Below are 19,232 nucleotides of genomic sequence, written 5' to 3' on the forward strand. Positions count from 1 at the left end.
CCCCTGTGGCCCCCTCCAGTCCCATCTTTCCGTCGCCTGCAAATTCAGTCAATGGAACAGATTAACTGCACCATGTCTACCAAAAAAATGATATCTAAAAATACATACAAGTTCAGAGCCAAAAGGAGACTTAGTACACATGTGTGTCATGACATTCTTAATTAGAGAGAGGTTTCCTTTTCAGGATCATCTATATTTAGTCCAAAAAGTTGTTCCTGAGAAACCCAACTATGACTGGAAACATCACATTGAAATCGTTATGCATGAATACGGAACCCCAGAGTCAACTCAACACACATCAGAGACATCTGCTTCAGCTTGAAATTAGTATACAGTGGTCTGATTCTAGCCATATGCTCCTGTACCCAAAAGAAATAGAAGGCAAGAATGAACAGTAAACATGTGGTATGCCGGATATCAAACGGATGATCTGCTAGACCGAGCATGCTTTTCGACTGAATGTCAACAGAAAATAGATTGATCAGGTGCATGAACAATGCACGTTACAATGTCAAGTATCTGCCAGGAGAAAGTACAGAGATAGGCTAATAGATCAGGGCTTACCGAAACTGTTCGATCCCTGAATCTGGAAGCCATCACTGTCCCCTCCTAGCACATTGCCAATAGCCCTGTTCTCGACATGTCTATTGTTCGCTACACGGCTTGGTATGGCATCCACGAATGATAAGAAAGCAGACCAATGCCTAACAGTTACGACTATAGGCTCCAGCATACACCAAACATTTGGCCCCACCGCAATCTTCCAAACTAATCATGTTGCAACGCTGCATGCACCGATCCCATGGCCTTGTCCCCTGCCAACTTTTCTCAATGACAAGCACAGTTCACTGTCAAGATGTCCTTCCCCTGGCCTATAAATTCAGCAACCGTCTAGCTCAACACCATCGCCTCTTCATCAGCTCATCCACCAACCGAGCACTGCAACATCCATATCACACACTTCTTCAAATTCTCACAAAGATAGAGAGCCAACCATGGCCAGTGTCATAGATGCACGCCAAATGAGTTTCCCATTTTAATAGCTTAGAATTAGAAGGGAAAAACGAGAGGATTTGGTGCAACCAGTTGCCTGCAACCCATATTCTCTCATCTTTTCTATTTTTTCTGATTTTCCAAATAAATCATTGATGTTAGTAATGCTATATGATGTGCACCTGCAAAAACTCATCTAATAATATGACCATTTCTGACCTAGACAAAAAAAATAAATATCCAAATGAATAGTGCTCAGTTAAATAGCATGCACATGATATAAGTTATCATTTTTGTACAGGTCACAAGAAGTTATATTTTGGTATGAATTTTCACAGATGCGGCTTGCATCCATGAATTATTTCAAAAAAAATTGCAAACTGCGGAAATCAGAAACAGGGGAGAGAGAATATATGATGCATGGGAAACTAGTTGCCAAAATTACTTTCCGAAGGAAAACTTCCATTAAACAACACACTCAGCAGAAACACACTCAGTAATTTATGGCAAGTTGCAGAACACTTGACCCTCCTAACTAAACATGGTACAACTTTGGACAAAAATTACACTGGTTTTTTAGAGAAAAATTACAATACATACCTTTTGAAATAGAGTTCTTTCCTTTCTAACTTAGACTCCAAATGGTGGAAGCAACAATGAAATGAAGACCACATGAGATGCTGGACTGGAGACCAGACATGCATGGAGCAGATCACGAAGTGAACAAACAGCAACATCTGTCGAGCAAGTTAATTCAGGCATGCACACCATCCGACTGATCAACAACACATCTGAGAGTGAAGGTTCAGCGGCGACTGGTAAGACCATGAACAAGTTCCTGATCATTAGTCCGACACACTTTCTTTTCCTTTCAGCTGGTCAAGTGTCAATTTGGAGCTCCAAAATAATAGCATGATGTGCGAAACCGATGATATCTCAACTGAATCCATCCATATCTGCATCGCAGAATAGATCGTGTCATGATGCTATTGCTACCACTATTGGCTCCAGCATGCCCCAAACATTTGGCCCCATCACAATCTACTCCAAAGTGATCATGCTGCAACACTGCATGCGCTGATCACATGGCCTTGTCCCTGGCCAACTCTTCAGAGTGACAACTACTCTTCACCAGCACAATGCCCTTCACCTTGCCTATAAATTCAGGGAGCGGCTAAGCTCAATACCATCACTTCATCAGCTCATCGACCACCAACTGAGCACTACAACACCCATAGCTCACTTTCTCTGGAGCTGAAAAAACAAGACCCAGAACAAACCATGATTAGCACGAAGAGACTTGCTCAACTGGGAAAGAAGTGGCAAAGGGTGGCGGCACTTGGGAGGAAGAGGCTCACAGTGACAGCCAAAGAAGATGAAGAATGCTGCACCTCTGGAGTGGTAAAGGGCCACTGCATCACGTACACGGCCGACGGAAGCCGTTTCGAGGTCCCGTTGGTGTACCTCAGCACGATGGTCTTCGGAGAGCTCCTAAGAGTGTCCCAGGAAGAGTTTGGTTTCGCAAGCAAAGGAAAGATCACACTGCCTTGTGATGCCGCAGTGATGGAGTATGTCATGTGCTTGCTCAGCAGAGATGCCTCTGCCGAGGTCAAGAAGGCATTGCTGAGTTCTATGGTGATATCTTGCCACTACACTGTTTCTGTGATGCCAACTGTTGGAGACAGCCAGAAAATTTGCTGTTCGTAACTGCTGAAAAACATGCGTGCAGAGACCCTAATGTTGTCTTCTGCTTGTTGTAGTTTATACCTGGATAGTGTATGAGAGTTAGATAATAGGCAATAGGAAAAGGAAATTGTTATGTAAAGCTTTTTGATCATGCAAGCAACCAAGCAGGGACATGGGCAATCAGCAATTCATCACAAGCTGTCATTGTTTTACTTAAATTTAAATTGAATACAATAATTAATCTCTCTACCTCTGTACAATCTAGCACTAAGTAAGTCCTTAATTTTTTTTATAAAAACTGTAAGAAAGTGAAATGACTGTGCGGCACAATCTATATGCAGTGATGATCCCTCAGGATATAACTTGAGAAGGTCATCGGGGTAAGAAATACCAGACTGGTTAAAAAAGGTAATGGAAGAGAAACCAGGTTTTATTTAGCAGTATACAGCAGGTCTCTTCAGTAGAAACAAGCAACTGATGTTTAACTGTTACCTAAAAATTTGAACGCGCATGAACCAATTAAACTGTACAGCAGGCAGTAGGCCAGAAAATGCTCAATGAGAAGTGTGTCAGTACTGCATTAAGTACATGTCTATTATTCGTACCTTCAGTTAGCAGCTAAATTCACAAACCATGGTTTGCAGCTGGTCATATGACCCATCGGAAAGTGCAGACAAGGCACTAAGAAATGGATGCCACATGCAATGCTCATCAACAGAACTAAGATACAACACTGTTCAAGTCGTGTTCCTTGCATCAACTAGTCTATTTTCAACCTTAATAATAAAAAGTAAGAACACACATTAAGCACAATCACAAACCCAATCAAGTCAGCTTCTCACCTGCTAAAATAAGACCATTGAATAGCGAACGTCTGAACCATTCTGACTAGCTTTCCCCGTGGCAATCAGAAGGCGTGTCTGCCAACATCTCATTGCACGATAGCAACAGAACTGGTCCTCACATGTTGAACCCAGTTTGCATGGGATCCCCGTGCTACTTATCCACATGTTGAACCCAGCATGCACCAAACAGTTGGCGCCATATCAATATCTGATCCCCATCACCTTGCCCAGATCTGCTTGCAAATTGGATGGGATGGAGGTCATGAAATACTGAAATAGCATGGTCTTTGTGTACACAAAATCAGAAAGAAATTCGTGTTTACATATCTAGAATGCATCGACGAAATTTGCGTTTGCTAGAGAATTGATCGTTTATCCTCTACAACCTGCCTACCGCGAGCATGAATCTACTCGGACCTGGTTCGTGTTCGGCTAATCGCTGGCCGGGAGAGATGCGAACGAGGGGGTTACCTCTCGACGTAATGGAGGAGGCGGTCGAGCTTCTTGAACCTCCAGCGACCGCACCGCCACGTCCTTGACCACCTGCGCCGCACGCGGTCAGTCGGGATTCTGCCAGGATCCACGGCGAGAGGAGGGGCATTTCCCGACCCGAACCTGATTCGAGGAGAGGAGGCGCCGATTCGAGGAGGGGCCACCCACGTCGCGGCTGCGGCGGTCGCCTGAAGTCTCCGGCAGCGCCGCGGCCGAAAGGATCGCCGGCGGGGACACGGGAGAAGAGAGAACGAGAGGAACGCGCGGCGGCGAGTGCGTGCGTGTGGGCAGGGCACCCTGGGTTTTGTTTAGCTTTTTTTTTAGGCAATGAGTTTGTTTAGCTTTTCGGCCTACAGCATCTCTATAACCTGGGCCGTCGCCATGGGCTTGGGCTGTTTTTTTCATGGACCCACGTCAACATTTCCTTTTTTGCTTTTTCTGCATAGGCCAACGTTGACTTTAAATTAAATTTCTGGATTTATCGAGCAATTGAGCTCTAGCTTGTCTATGTTTTCCCCCGCAAAAAAAAGCTTGTCTATGTTTCTTTTTCTTTTATTTTTTGTGTGAGAAACTCTATTCATCTCCAATATGTCCGTAAAAGGAACATCAGAGGTAATGAAAATTACAACAAGGTCCATGTACCACCTAGCGACAACTACAAGCACTAGAGCAAGCCGAAGGCGTGCTGCCATCATCGCCTCTCCCTCACTGGAACCGGGTTCTAGCTTGTATGTGTTTCATATGGGGTATTTTTTTCAAAATGTTATGAAGTATTTTGAGGGTAATTATAAGCGTCAAAAAATTCAATGTTGCCGATTTTATTTCCTCTTGGGGTTTGCTTCAATCGTAATTCCGTCGGTGGTTGAATCAAAAGTTCCCTTCCTGGTCGATATTGCTTCAGTCCGTATTTGGGCCAAAATAGACCAACTATAAGTTCTTCACAACGCCAAACTTTGAGTAATTTTACTTACTATTATCGACAAAGTGTATTATTACCAGGCCTTCATCTACTGTAACTCGGTAGTAAAAAACATCTAAAACCTTCAAAAAGAATGACATTGTCAGTCTGGAAGCCCAACTTAAACTATAAAACATTAGTGCAAGCATGCCTATTTGTTGGGTTATTTTTTAACTCACCTATTAGTGAGTAGGGGCGCCAGGAGGTTAGAGCATCTCCAATAGTATAGGGCACCAAAAATTTATTGGAGTAAAATTTACAACAAAAAAATGTTGTTTAAGGGCACAAAAAACGTCATACTCCAACAGCTAAGGCACTTCCAAACATGCAAATAGAAAAAAAAATGCGCATTGTATAGTTCATTTCAAACATTTAAACACTACAACATAAAGATCACCTACTACTTGATCACCCTAAAACATAAAAATCACTACTAATCCCACATATAGTCGATGTCGATGAAGTTCCAAAACGTCATGTCTACTCCTCAGAGGAGTTCAACTCCTCCTCCTCCTCCTCCTCCTCTGAATCGAGGTCAGAGGCGAAGGCAATGGGGGGACGAGGGGGGGCCAGACCCCCCTATTATTCGGCCCCCTAGTGAGTTGCAGCGGGGACTGTACTAATTGCAATATTACTAGGATTAATTATCCAGCCATTAGCAAGGATACGGGCTAAACCAAGTGTCGCTTGTCAGATCAGCAAAGCTATCGCCTCGCTGCTTGCCACACATCAGCCGAGTACTGAAGATTGTCCGTCAGTTTGATTACATAGATGATAGATCAATTAATCAATAGTTAGTACTCCCTCCGTTCCTAAATATAAGTCTTTGTAGAGTTTTCACTATAAACCACATACAGATGTATATAGATGCATTTTAAGTGTAGATTCATTCATTTTGCACCGTATGTGGTCCACCTAGTGGAATCTCTACAAAGACTTATATTTAGGAACGGAGGGAGTAGTAAATATATTTTGTCACTTGTCAGATCAGTTACAGATTGCAAATTTGCTTTGTACTAATAATAGAATTTTATTAAGTCATGAAGAGAAAAACACCACCGATTAGTAAATTTTTCAAGCCAATTGCTAAAACTCTAACTCCACGGTTGAAAATGCAAATCCAACCGGGGAGGTAGATATCATAAAGCAACCAACTGACATAACGTCCCCAATTCATAGCTGCAAAGTTCATTGTTAATGAGATTAATGATTTGTCCGAGTGACCGAGTAGGGAGCATAGATCTTCGTTCAAACTAGTAGAAATGTAGTTTTCTTTTATTGTAAAGCTTACACTGTTACGTGTTTGATAAGCTACAATATTTAAGGCTTGAGTATTTTTGTGTTATGTCTTTTGTGTGTTTCAATATGTCCTTCCCCCCCCCCCCCCTCGGTCAAATCCTGGCTCCGCAGCTGCTCGAGGTTGGTCACCGTCGAGGGGCCAGCCTCGTCTTCCTTATTCTCCCTCGCGAACCTCGCCATAGCCTCTGCATCGCTCTCTCATGTTGCCGGCCGAACCGCCAAGCGACGATGTCGTGGGCGCGCATGGCTATCTCCACGCTCGGGAATGTGAGGATCCAGTACCATTGGCCCTCGAATTGGAACTCGATGTCATAGCAGCCAGAGCTCCGCATGCCCACCCCTTTGAAGTCGGCCTTGCTCTTTGGCATGTGCTTCACGGACATGGCGGCGGTGGGCAGCTCCGGGTGCGTCGACGGCGACGGGGTGGGGTGACGCAGCTGGGTGCAGTGACGGTGAAGGGAGGACGTGGATCCAACAGCGGCGGCGTGCATGCAGCATACGCGGAATCGGCGACTTATTTCATGGAGGTGGCAGTGCGGTGGCTATGGGAGGAGGTGGATCCGGCGGTTGCGAAGACGGTTTGAGTCGTATAAAGCTGTTAAGCCCTGTAATAGGGCAGCTAGTGAAGATGTTCTTAGATGTTGATTTGCAGGGAAAGTGACCATACCTACTGTTGGTTGGTAGTCGTGGGAGAAACTAACTATTGTTGATTTGAAAAAAGGTCATAAGTATGCTATAATAATAGACAAGTAAGAGGAATAGAGAGGGAATGGTGTAATTAATAATGCATTGCTTGAGTCTTGTATGCGCATATATAGAGAATACTCGACTTTTTTGAAGTACAAGACAAGCTAGAATAAATCTTAGTCTATCGTATATTGTCTACACAATCACGGTACTCAGCGTTATCTCTTCTTTTATAACGGGTTAGAGCAACTTTAATGGGGCGACCCATTTCGTCCGCCGCCGTCCGTTTGGGTCAACACGGACACAAAAGGCGGCCCAACGCGCCGACCCAAACGGACGCGCGTCCGCTTTTCGTCCGCGGGCGACCCATTCCCGGCCCATTTTTTAGCCGGATTTGCGTCGGCGCGGACACTCAACGGACGCGCGCGCACTCGCCTTTCCTCTCCCCAGGCCCGCTGGTCGGTGGCTCATTGGCCTCCCCCCTCACCCCCAGCCAACAGCAACCCTCGCCCGCCTCCTTCGTCACCGACGCCGCCCGTTTTTGCCGGCGACTCTGCCAGCTACCGCCGCCTCCCACATCCGCCCAGCAACGCCGCCCACTCCCCCGTCGCCCGCCACCGCCGTCTTGCCGCCGGGGAGCAAACTGCTTCCCACCGCCGCTCCCCCCACCGCACAGCCGCCCGCGACCAAGAAGCCGCCTCGCCACCCAGGCCAGATCCTCACCGGCACACTCGTCGGACGCCAGCCCACTCGTCAGACACCGGCAGGGCAGCTAGCTGGTCCGGGCGCGCCGCGACTCCCCTCGCCGGTCGTCTCCTTCTTCGACGCCCGCAAGCTGTTCGACAGTTTGCCAAGGTACGAAAATGGACTCCGCGACGAGTTCTTTTTCCACAATTTCCTTTGCGACTCCAACGATTCGTCGTCCGACGACGACGAGGAGATATTGGCTGCCGTGTTGGTTCATCACCACCTCAACAGCCAGCAGTCGTTGTTCCGTGGCTCCATTCCGGGCCACCTTCCGGCGTTGAATCGCAACCGAGAGAGCGGGCATTTCCTTCTTTGGAAGGACTACTTTGATACAACAAACCCGTTGTTCAAACATCATAAATTCCGCCGCCGTTTTTGTTGGGAACGTAGCAATAATTCAAAATTTTCCTACGTGTCACCAAGATCAATCTAGGAGATGCTGGCAACGAGAGAGAGGGAGTGCATCTTCATACCCTTGAAGATCGCTAAGCGGAAGCGTTACAAGAACGCGGTTGATGGAGTCATACTCACGGCGATTCAAATCGCGGAAGATCCGATCTAGCGCCGAACGGACGGCGCCTCCGCGTTCAACACACGTACAACCCGGGGACGTCTCCTCCTTCTTGATCCAGCAAGGGGAGAGGAGAAGTTGAGGGAGAACTCCAGCAGCACGACGACGTGGTGGCAATGGAGCTCGTGGTTCTCCGACAGAGCTTCGCTAAGCACTACGGAGGAGGAGGAGGAGGTGTATGAGGAGGGAGGGCTGCGCCAGGGAAGAGGTGCGGCTGCCCTCCCACCCCTCCACTATATATAGGGGCAAGGGGAGAGGGGGAGGCGCCCTAGGGTTTCCCCTAGGGGGCGGCGGCCAAGCAGATTGGATCTCCCTAGGGAAAATCCTAGGGAGACTTGCCCCCCAAGCCAAGCAGGTGGAGGCTTGCCTCCCAAGCCAGGTGGAGGCGCCCCACCTCCCCAAGTAACGTGGGAAAGGGTGTGGGGGGCGCACCACCCCATAGTGGGCTGGTTTGCCCCTTCCCCTTTGTCCCATGAGGCCCTCCAACACTTGCCAGGGCTCCCGAAACACCTTTCGGTCATGCTGGCCATAGCCTGGTACCCCCGGAACACTTCCGGACTCCAATACCCTTCGTCCAATATATCGATCTTCACCGCCGGACCATTCCGGAACTCCTCGTGATGTCCGGGATCTCATCCGGGACTCCGAACAACCTTCGGTAACCACATACTATTTCCCATAACAACTCTAGCGTCACCGAACCTTAAGTGTGTAGACCCTACGGGTTCGGGAACCATGCAGACATGACCGAGACACCTCTCCGGCCAATAACCAATAGCGGGATCTGGATACCCATATTGGCTCCCACATGTTCCACGATGATCTCATCGGATGAACCACGATGTCGGGGATTCAATCAATCCCGTATACAATTCCCTTTGTCTATCGGCATGTTGCTTGCCCGAGATTCGATCGTCGGTATCCCAATACCTCGTTCAATCTTGTTACCGGCAAGTCTCTTTACTCGTTCCGTAACGCATGATCCCGTGGCTAACTCCTTAGTCACATTGAGCTCATTATGATGATGCATTACCGAGTGGGCCCAGAGATACCTCTCCGTCATACGGAGTGACAAATCCCAGTCTCGATTCGTGCCAACCCAACAGACACTTTCAGAGATACCTGTAGTGCACCTTTATAGCCACCCAGTTACGTTGTGACGTTTGGTACACCCAAAGCATTCCTACGGTATCCGGGAGTTGCACAATATCATGGTCTAAGGAACCGATACTTGACATTAGAAAAGCTCTTAGCAAACGAACTACACGATCTTGTGCTATGCTTAGGATTGGGTCTTGTCCATCATATCATTCTCCTAATGATGTGATCCCGTTATCAATGACATCCAATGTCCATGGTCAGGAAACCATAACCATCTATTGATCAACGAGCTAGTCAACTAGAGGCTTACTAGGGACATGTTGTGGTCTATGTATTCACACATGTATTACGGTTTCCAGTTAATACAATTATAGCATGAACAATAGACAATTATCATGAACAAGGAAATACAATAATAACCATTTTATTATTGCCTCTAGGGCATATTTCCAACAGTCTCCCACTTGCACTAGAGTCAATAATCTAGTTCACATCACTATGTGATTGTAATGAATCCAACACCCATGGGGTTTGTTCATATCTCGCTTGTGAGAGAGGTTACTAGTCAACGGGTCTGAACCTTCCAGATCCGTGTGTGCTTTACAAATCTCTATGTCATCTTGTAGATGCAGCTACCACGCGCTACTTGGAGCTATTCCAAATAACTGCTCTACTATACGAATCCGGTTTACTACTCAGAGTCATCCGGATTAGTGTCAAAGTTTGCATCGACGTAACCCTTTACGACGAACTCTTTTACCACCTCCATAATCGAGAAAATTCCTTAGTCCACTAGATACTAAGGATAAGTTCGACCGTTGTCATGTGATCCATTCCCGGATCACTATTGTACCCCTTGACTAACTCATGGCAAGGCACACTTCAGGTGCGGTACACACCATAGCATACTGTAGAGCCTACGTCTAAAGCATAGGGGACGACCTTCGTCCTTTCTCTCTCTTCTGCCGTGGTCAGGTCTTGAGTCTTACTCAATACTCATACCTTGTAACACAGCCAAGAACTCCTTCTTTGCTGATCTATTTTGAACTCCTTCAAAATCTTGTCACGGTATGTATTCATTTGAAAGTACTATTAAGCGTTTTTGATCTATCCTTATAGATCTTGATGCTCAATGTTCAAGTAGCTTAATCTAGGTTTTCCATTGAAAAACACTTTTCAAATAACCCTGGATGCTTTCTAGAAATTCTACATCATTTCTGATCAACAATATGTTAACAACTTATACTCATCAAAAATTCTATAGTGCTCCCACTCACTTCTTTGGAAATACAAGTTTCTCTTAAACTTTGTATAAACCCAAAATCTTTGATCATCTCATCAAAGCGTACATTCCAACTCCGAGATGCTTACTCCAGTCCTTAGAAGGATTGTTGGAGCTTTGCATACTTGTTAGCATCTTTCAGGATTGACAAAATCTTCTGGTTGTATCACATACAACCTTTCCTCAAGAAAATTGTCGAGAAAACAATGTTTTGACATCCTATCTGCAAGATTTCATAAATAATGCCGTAACTGCTAATATAATTCCAACAGACTCTTAGCATCGCTACGAGTGAGAAAATCTCATCGTAGTCAACTCCTTGAACTTGTCGGAAAACATCTTAACGACAAGTCGAGCTTTCTTAATGGTGACACTTACCATCATTGTCCGTCTTCCTTTTAAAATCCATCTGCACCCAACAGCCTTACGACCATCAAGTAGTTCTTCCAAAGTCTATACTTTATTTTTATACATGGATCCTCTCTCGGATTTTATGGCCTCGAGCCATTCGTCGGAATCTGGGCCCACCATCGTTTCTCCATAGCTCGTAGGTTCATTGTTGTCTAGCAACATGACTTCCAAGACAGGATTACGTACCACTCTGAAGTAGTACGCATCCTTGTCGTCCTACGAGGTTTGGTAGTGACTTGATCCGAAGTTTCATGATCACTATCATAAGCTTCCACTTCAATTGGTGTAGGTGCCACAGGAACAACTTCCTGTGCCCTGCTACACACTAGTTGAAGTCATGGTTCAATAACCTCATCAAGTCTCCACCATCCTCACACTCAATTCTTTCGAGAGAAACTTTTCCTCGAGAAAGGACCTGTTTCTAGAAACAATCACTTTGCTTCTGGATCTGAAATAGGAGGTATACCCAACTGTTTTGGGTATTCTATGAAGATGCATTTATCCGCTTTGGGTTCGAGCTTATCAGCCTGAAACTTTTTCACATAAGCGTCGCAGCCCCAAACTTTTAAGAAACGACAACTTAGGTTTCTCTAAACCATAGTTCATACGGTGTCATCTCAACGGAATTGCGTGGTGCCCTATTTAAAGTGAATGCGGTTGTCTCTAATGCCTAACCCATAAATGATAGTGTAATTCGATAAGAGACATCATGGTATGCACCATATCCAATAGGGTGCAGTTATGATGTTCAGACACACCATCACACTATGGTGTTCCAGGCGGTATTAGTCGTGAAACAATTTCCACAATTTCTTAATTGTGTGCCAAACTCGTAACTCAGATATTCATCTCTATGATCATATCACAGACATTTTATCCTCTTGTCACGACGATCTTCAACTTCACTCTGAAATTACTTGAACCTTTCAATAATTCAGACTTGTGTTTCATCAAGTAAATATACTCAGCATCTACTCAAATCATCTGTGAAGCAAGAACATAACGATATCCACTGCATGCCTCAGCACTCATTGGACTACACACATCAAAATGTATTACTTCCAACAAGTTGCTCTCTTGTTCCATCTCACTGAAAACGAGGCCTTTCAGTCATCTTGCCCATGTGGTATGATTTGCATGTCTCAAGTGATTCAAAATCAAGTGAGTCCAAATGATCCATCTGTATGGAGTTTCTTCATGCATATATACCAATAGACATGGTTCGCATGTCTCAATCTTTTCAAAAACGAGTGAGTCCAAAGATCCATCAACATGGAGCTTCTTCATGCGTTTTATCCCAATATGACTCAAATAGCAGTGCCACAAGTATGTGGTACTATCATTACTATCTTATATCTTTTGGCATGAACATGTGTATCACTACGATCGAGATTCAATAAACCATTCATTTTAGGTGCAAGACCATTGAAGGTATTATTCAAATAAAAAGAGTAACCATTATTCTTCTTAAATGAATAATCGTATTGCGATAAACATAATCCAATCATGTCTATGCTCAACGCAAAAACCAAATAACAATTATTTAGGTTTAACACCAATCTCGATGGTAGAGGGAGCATGCGATGCTTGATCACATCAACCTTGAAAACACTTCCAACACATATCGTCATCTCACCTTTAGCTAGTCTCCGTTTATTCCGTAGCCTTTTATTTCGAGTTACCAACACTTAGCAACCGAACCAGTATCTAATACCCTGGTGCTACTAGGGGTACTAGTAAAGTACACATTAATATAATGTATATCCAATATACTTCTGTCGACCTTGCCTACCTTCTCATCTACCAAGTATCTAGGGTAGTTCTGCTTCAGTGACCGTTCCCCTCATTACAGAAGCACTTAGTCTCGGGTTTGGGTTCAACCTTGGGTTTCTTCACTAGAGCAGCAACTGATTTGCCGTTTCATGAAGTATCCCTTCTTTCCCTTGCCCTTCTTGAAACTAGTGGTTTTACTAACCATCAACAATTGATGCTCCTACTTGATTTCTACTTTCGTGGTGTCAAACATCGCGAATAGCTCAAGGATCATCATATCTATCCCTGATTTGTTATAGTTCATCACGAAGCTCTAGTAGCTTGGTGGTAGTGACTTTGGAGAACCATCACTATCTCATCTGGAAGATTAACTCCCACTCGATTCAAGCGATTGTAGTACTCAGACAATCTGAGCACATGCTCAACGGTTGAGCTTTTCTCCCTTAGTTTGCAGGCTTAAGAAACTTGTCAGAGGTCTCATACCTCTTGACGTGGGCACGAGCCTAAAATCCCAATTTCAGCTCTTGGAACATCTCATATGTTCCGCGACATTTCAAAATGTCTTCGGTGCCTCAATTATAAACCGTTCAACATTACGCACTGAACTATCACGTAGTCATCAAAACGTGTATGTCAGATGATCGCAACATCCACAAACGACGCTCGAGGTTCAGCACACCGAGCGGTGCATTAAGGACATAAGCCTTCTGTGCAGCAATGAGCACAATCCTCAGTTTACGGACCCAGTCCGCATAATTGCTACTATCAACTTTCAACTAAATTTTCTCTAGGACCATATCTTAAACAGTAGAACTAAAGCGTAAGCTACGACATAATTTGCAAAGACCTTTTGACTATGTTCATGATAATTAAGTTCATCTAATCAAATTATTTAATGAACTCCCACTCAGATAGACATCCCTCTAGTCATCTAAGTGATACATGATCCGAGTCAACTAGGCCGTGTCCGATCATCACGTGAGACGGACTAGTCATCATCGGTGAACATCTCCATGTTGATCGTATCTACTATATGACTCATGTTCGACCTTTCGGTCTCTTGTGTTCCGAGGCCATGTCTGTACATGCTAGGCTCGTCAAGTCAACCTAAGTGTTTCGCATGTGTAAATCTGGCTTACACCCGTTGTATGCGAACGCTAGAATCTATCACACCCGATCATCACGTGGTGCTTCGAAACAACGAACCTTCGCAACGGTGCACAGTTAGGGGGAACACGTCTCTTGAAATTTTAGTGAGGGATCATCTTATTTATGCTACCGTCGTTCTAAGCAAATAAGATGTAAACATGACAAACACCACATGCAAATCATAAAGTGACATGATATGGCCAATATCATCTTGTGCCTTTGATCTCCATCTTCGAGGCGCGGCATGATCACCTTCGTCACCGGCATGACACCATGATCTCCATCATCATGATCTTCATCATCGTGTCTTCATGAAGTTATCTCGCCAACTATTACTTCTACTACTATGGCTAACGGTTAGCAATAAAGTAAAGTAATTACATGGCGTTTTCATTGACACGCAGGTCATACAATAAATTAAGACAACTCCTATGGCTCCTGCCGGTTGTCATACTCATCGACATGCAAGTCGTGATTCCTATTACAAGAACATGATCAATCTCATACATCACATATATAATTCATCACATCCTTTTGGCCATATCACATCACATAGCATACCCTACAAAAACAAGTTAGACGTCCTCTAATTGTTGTTGCATGTTTTACGTGGCTGCTATGGGTTTCTAGCAAGAACGTTTCTTACCTACGCAAAAGCCACAACGGTGATATGCCAATTTCTATTTACCCTTCATAAGGACCCTCTTCATCGAATCCGATTCGACTAAAGTGGGAGAGACAGACACCCGCTAGCCACCTTATGCATCAAGTGCATGTCAGTCGGTGGAACCTGTCTCATGTAAGAGTACGTGTAAGGTCGGTCCGGGCCGCTTCATCCCACAATGCCGCCGAATCAAGATAAGACTAGTAATGGCAAGCAAATTGAACAAATCATCGCCCACAACTACTTTGTGTTCTACTCGTGCATAGAATCTACGCATAGACCTAGCTCATGATGCCATTGTTGGGAACGTAGCAATAATTCAAAATTTTCCTATGTTTCACCAAGATCAATCTAGGAGATGCTAGCAACGAGAGAGAGGGAGTGCATCTTCATACCCTTGAAGATCGCTAAGCGGAAGCGTTACAAGAACGCGGTTGATGGAGTCGTACTCGCGGCGATTCAAATCGCGGAAGATCCGATCTAGCGCCGAACGGACGGCGCCTCCGCGTTCAACACACGTACAGCCCGGGGACATCTCCTCCTTCTTGATCTAGCAAGGGGAGAGGAGAAGTTGAGGGAGAACTCCAGCAGCACAACGGCGTGGTGGCAATGGAGCTCGTGGTTCTCCGGCAGAGCTTCGCTAAGCACTACGGAGGAGGAGGAGGAGGTGTATGAGGAGGGAGGGCTGCGCCAGGGAAGAGGTGCGGCTGCCCTCCCACCCCTCCACTATATATAGGGGCAAGGGGAGAGGGGGAGGCGCCCTAGGGTTTCCCCTAGGGGGCGGCGGCCAAGCAGATTGGATCTCCCTAGGGAAAATCCTAGGGAGACTTGCCCCCCAAGCCAAGCAGGTGGAGGCTTGCCTCCCAAGCCAGGTGGAGGCGCCCCACCTCCCCAAGTAACGTGGGAAAGGGTGTGGGGGGAGCACCACCCCATAGTGGGCTGGTTTGCCCCTTCCCCTTTGGCCCATGAGGCCCTCCAACACTTGCCAGGGCTCCCGAAACACCTTTCGGTCATGCTGGCCATAGCCTGGTACCCCCGGAACACTTCCGGACTCCAATACCCTTCGTCCAATATATTGATCTTCACCGCCGGACCATTCCGGAACTCCTCGTGATGTCCGGGATCTCATCCGGGACTCCGAACAACCTTCGGTAACCACATACTATTTCCCATAACAACTCTAGCGTCACCGAACCTTGAGTGTGTAGACCCTACGGGTTCGGGAACCATGCAGACATGACCGAGACACCTCTCTGGCCAATAACCAATAGCGGGATCTGGATACCCATATTGGCTCCCACATGTTCCACGATGATCTCATCGGATGAACCACGATGTCGGGGATTCAATCAATCCCGTATACAATTCCCTTTGTCTATCGGCATGTTGCTTGCCCGAGATTCGATCGTCGGTATCCCAATACCTCGTTCAATCTTGTTACCGGCAAGTCTCTTTACTCGTTCCGTAACGCATGATCCCGTGGCTAACTCCTTAGTCACATTGAGCTCATTATGATGATGCATTACCGAGTGGGCCCAGAGATACCTCTTCGTCATACGGAGTGTCAAATCCCAGTCTCGATTCGTGCCAACCCAACAGACACTTTCGGAGATACCTGTAGTGCACCTTTATAGCCACCCAGTTACGTTGTGACGTTTGGTACACCCAAAGCATTCCTACGGTATCCGAGAGTTGCACAATCTCATGGTCTAAGGAAACGATACTTGACATTAGAAAAAAATCTTAGCAAACGAACTACACGATCTTGTGCTATGCTTAGGATTGGGTCTTGTCCATCACATCATTCTCCTAATGATGTGATCCCGTTATCAATGACATCCAATGTCCATGGTCAGGAAACCATAACCATCTATTGATCAACGAGCTAGTCAACTAGAGGCTTACTAGGGACATGTTGTGGTCTATGTATTCACACATGTATTACGGTTTCCAGTTAATACAATTATAGCATGAACAATAGACAATTATCATGAACAAGGAAATACAATAATAACCATTTTATTATTGCCTCTAGGGCATATTTCCAACAGTTTCCGTATGAGTAGGCATCTTTTCAACCGTATTAGAGAGTGGGTGGTCGGCTATGATGACTATTTCGAGTGCAAAGAGGATGCCGTCGGCAAGATCGGTTTCTCCTCTTATCAGAAATGCACTGCCGCCATCCGAATGCTTGCATACGGAGTGACCGGTGATCTCATTGACGAGTACGTCCGTATGAGTGAGTCTACATGCCTAGAGTCCCTGCATAAGTTCTGCAAGGCTGTTATTGCTGTGTTTGGCCCTGAGTACTTGAGAGAACCGACAACTGAAGATACAACCCGTTTGTTGGCGATGAATGCCAGAAGAGGCTTCCCAGGGATGCTTGGCAGCATAGACTGCATGCACTGGGAGTGGAAGAACTGTCCTTCTGCTTGGCAAGGGCAGTATAAGGGACATGTCAGGGCTTGCACTATCATATTAGAGGTCGTGGCGTCTCAAGATCTCTGGATCTGGCACTCTTTCTTTGGCATGGCTGGATCACACAATGATATCAACGTGCTTCAGCGCTCGCCGGTGTTTGCTAGGCTTGCTGAAGGCAACAGCCCACCGGTGAACTTTACTGTCAACGGATACAACTATGACAAAGGATACTACCTGGGTGACGGTATCTATCCTCAGTGGACCGCTATTGTCAAGACAATACCCAACCCTATCGGAGAGAAGAGGAAAAGATTTGCCCAAGAGCAACAGAGTGCTAGGAAGGATGTCGAGCGTGCCTTTGGTGTTTTGCAATCTCAATGGGGCATCGTTCGGTATCCTGCTAATACCTGGAGCACGCAAAAACTGTGGGAGGTGATGACTGCTTGTGTGATCATGCAATATGATCGTAGAAGACGAGCGCCCGGAACGTCTGTACGATCAAGGGTTTCAGTTTCAGGGTGAGAATGTTGTGCCTGAGCATGGAGTAGCGGCAACATTTGAACAGTTCACCCAATTTCATGAAGACATGTGTGATTGAGAAACTCACGTGCAGCTGCAAAATGATTTGGTTGAGCACATGTGGGCTCATGTTGGCAACCAATAGATGTATCTTCTTTTATTCGTTTGCAAAACTATGTGAAACATTTTTATTTGTATCCGGCTTGTAAAACTATACTACTTTATTCGGTAAACTATGTTATTTGACAATATGTTTGAATGCAAATCAATGTAATATTGGGCGGCCAGCCAGCCATGCCGATACATATGGGTCGGCGCGTTGGGCGCGCTGCCGACCCAAATCTAAAAGAGGACGGACGCCGGGCGGGCGGCCGACCCAAACGGATAAAAAACGGACGAAATCGCCGTCTGTTTAGGTCGGCCCGTTGGAGTTGCTCTTAAGATATTGAGCCCATTTGCAGCCAAGTTTCACAAGTCCTGTTTTCTTCTTATTTATTTTTTCTTCCTTTTCATTCAGCGGCAATACCGTGTCCATGCCGCGTTGATAGCTCAAACTTGCAGCATGCCGCGTTGGAGCTGGCGTATACAACAAGCAAGTAGTACGTAACAACGCGTGGTGCATATAAACAATCCAATGACCGGCTCACTTTTTGGTCCTGGAATAAGAAACGATGGTCTTTCAAGACTACAAGGTTGACATAGGGTATAGGAGCCCATCTTATTTCGTCAAGTCGTTTTCTGCAGTGTCTATCCTTTTCATTTGACAACGGCAATTGGCAACGACACGACACTCCAAGTGTAAACTAAACAGCTCGATCGTTGCCCATTTGGCTTATATATACACCCCCTAGCAACTTCATTCGCTCTAACAAGCAAACAAACACTACCTTTACAAGCTTCTTCCTACATACTCATGACGCATCTATTGGTATTGATTTCACATTGCGAATGTTGGTATTTTTTTCCATAAAATTGATCAAAGTTTGCGAGGCTTGACTCGGATAAATCTTATATGCAAACTAAAAAAGACCGGAGGGAGTATAGCACTAGCACACAATATTCACGGCGCCGCGGCAACCGAACCACCAGCAGCAGCGCCACCGGAGGCTGCAGGTGCGGCGCGTGTTCGACCTCTTCGACCACGATGGCGACGGCGTCATCACCGCCGCTGAGCTCTCGGGCGCGCTGGGGCGCCTGGGGCTGGGCGCGCAGGCGGACGGGCTCGTCGCCGCCTACGTCGCACCCGGCATGCCCGGCCTGCGGTTCGCGGACTTCGAGGCGCTCCACGCCGAGCTCGCCGGCGGAGGCGAGGAGGGCGAGGAGGCGGAGACGAGGGAGGCCTTCGCCGTGTTCGACGAGAACGGCGACGGATACATCTCCGCGGCGGAGCTGCAGGCCGTCCTGGCGTGGATGGGGTTGCCGGAGGCGGCGTGCATGGCGCGGGTGCGCGACATGATCGCCGCGCATGACCGGGACAGCGATGGCCGCGTCGACTTCCATGAATTCAAGGCCATGATGGCTGGCGGTATGTAAATGTAATAGCATAGTTATAAGAATCCGATTTCTCGTTTCAAGTCATGTACTACTACTAGTCTACTAATATTCACTCCGTTCGAAAAAACTTGTCCCTTAAA

The 19,232-nt window shown here is 46.2% G+C and overlaps 1 protein-coding gene across 1 annotated transcript; it reads left to right on the plus strand.

Moving 5' to 3' along the window:
* Positions 1-18,095: 18,095 nt before the first annotated feature.
* Positions 18,096-19,232, plus strand: LOC141022428 (probable calcium-binding protein CML21). Its single transcript, XM_073498674.1, has one exon. It carries the CDS (start codon positions 18,847-18,849, stop codon positions 19,129-19,131), a length of 285 nt encoding a protein of 94 aa, XP_073354775.1. The 5' UTR covers positions 18,096-18,846; the 3' UTR covers positions 19,132-19,232.

This window comes from Aegilops tauschii, chromosome 5, assembly GCF_002575655.3.
Source record: "Aegilops tauschii subsp. strangulata cultivar AL8/78 chromosome 5, Aet v6.0, whole genome shotgun sequence".
Classification (NCBI taxonomy): domain Eukaryota; kingdom Viridiplantae; phylum Streptophyta; class Magnoliopsida; order Poales; family Poaceae; genus Aegilops; species Aegilops tauschii.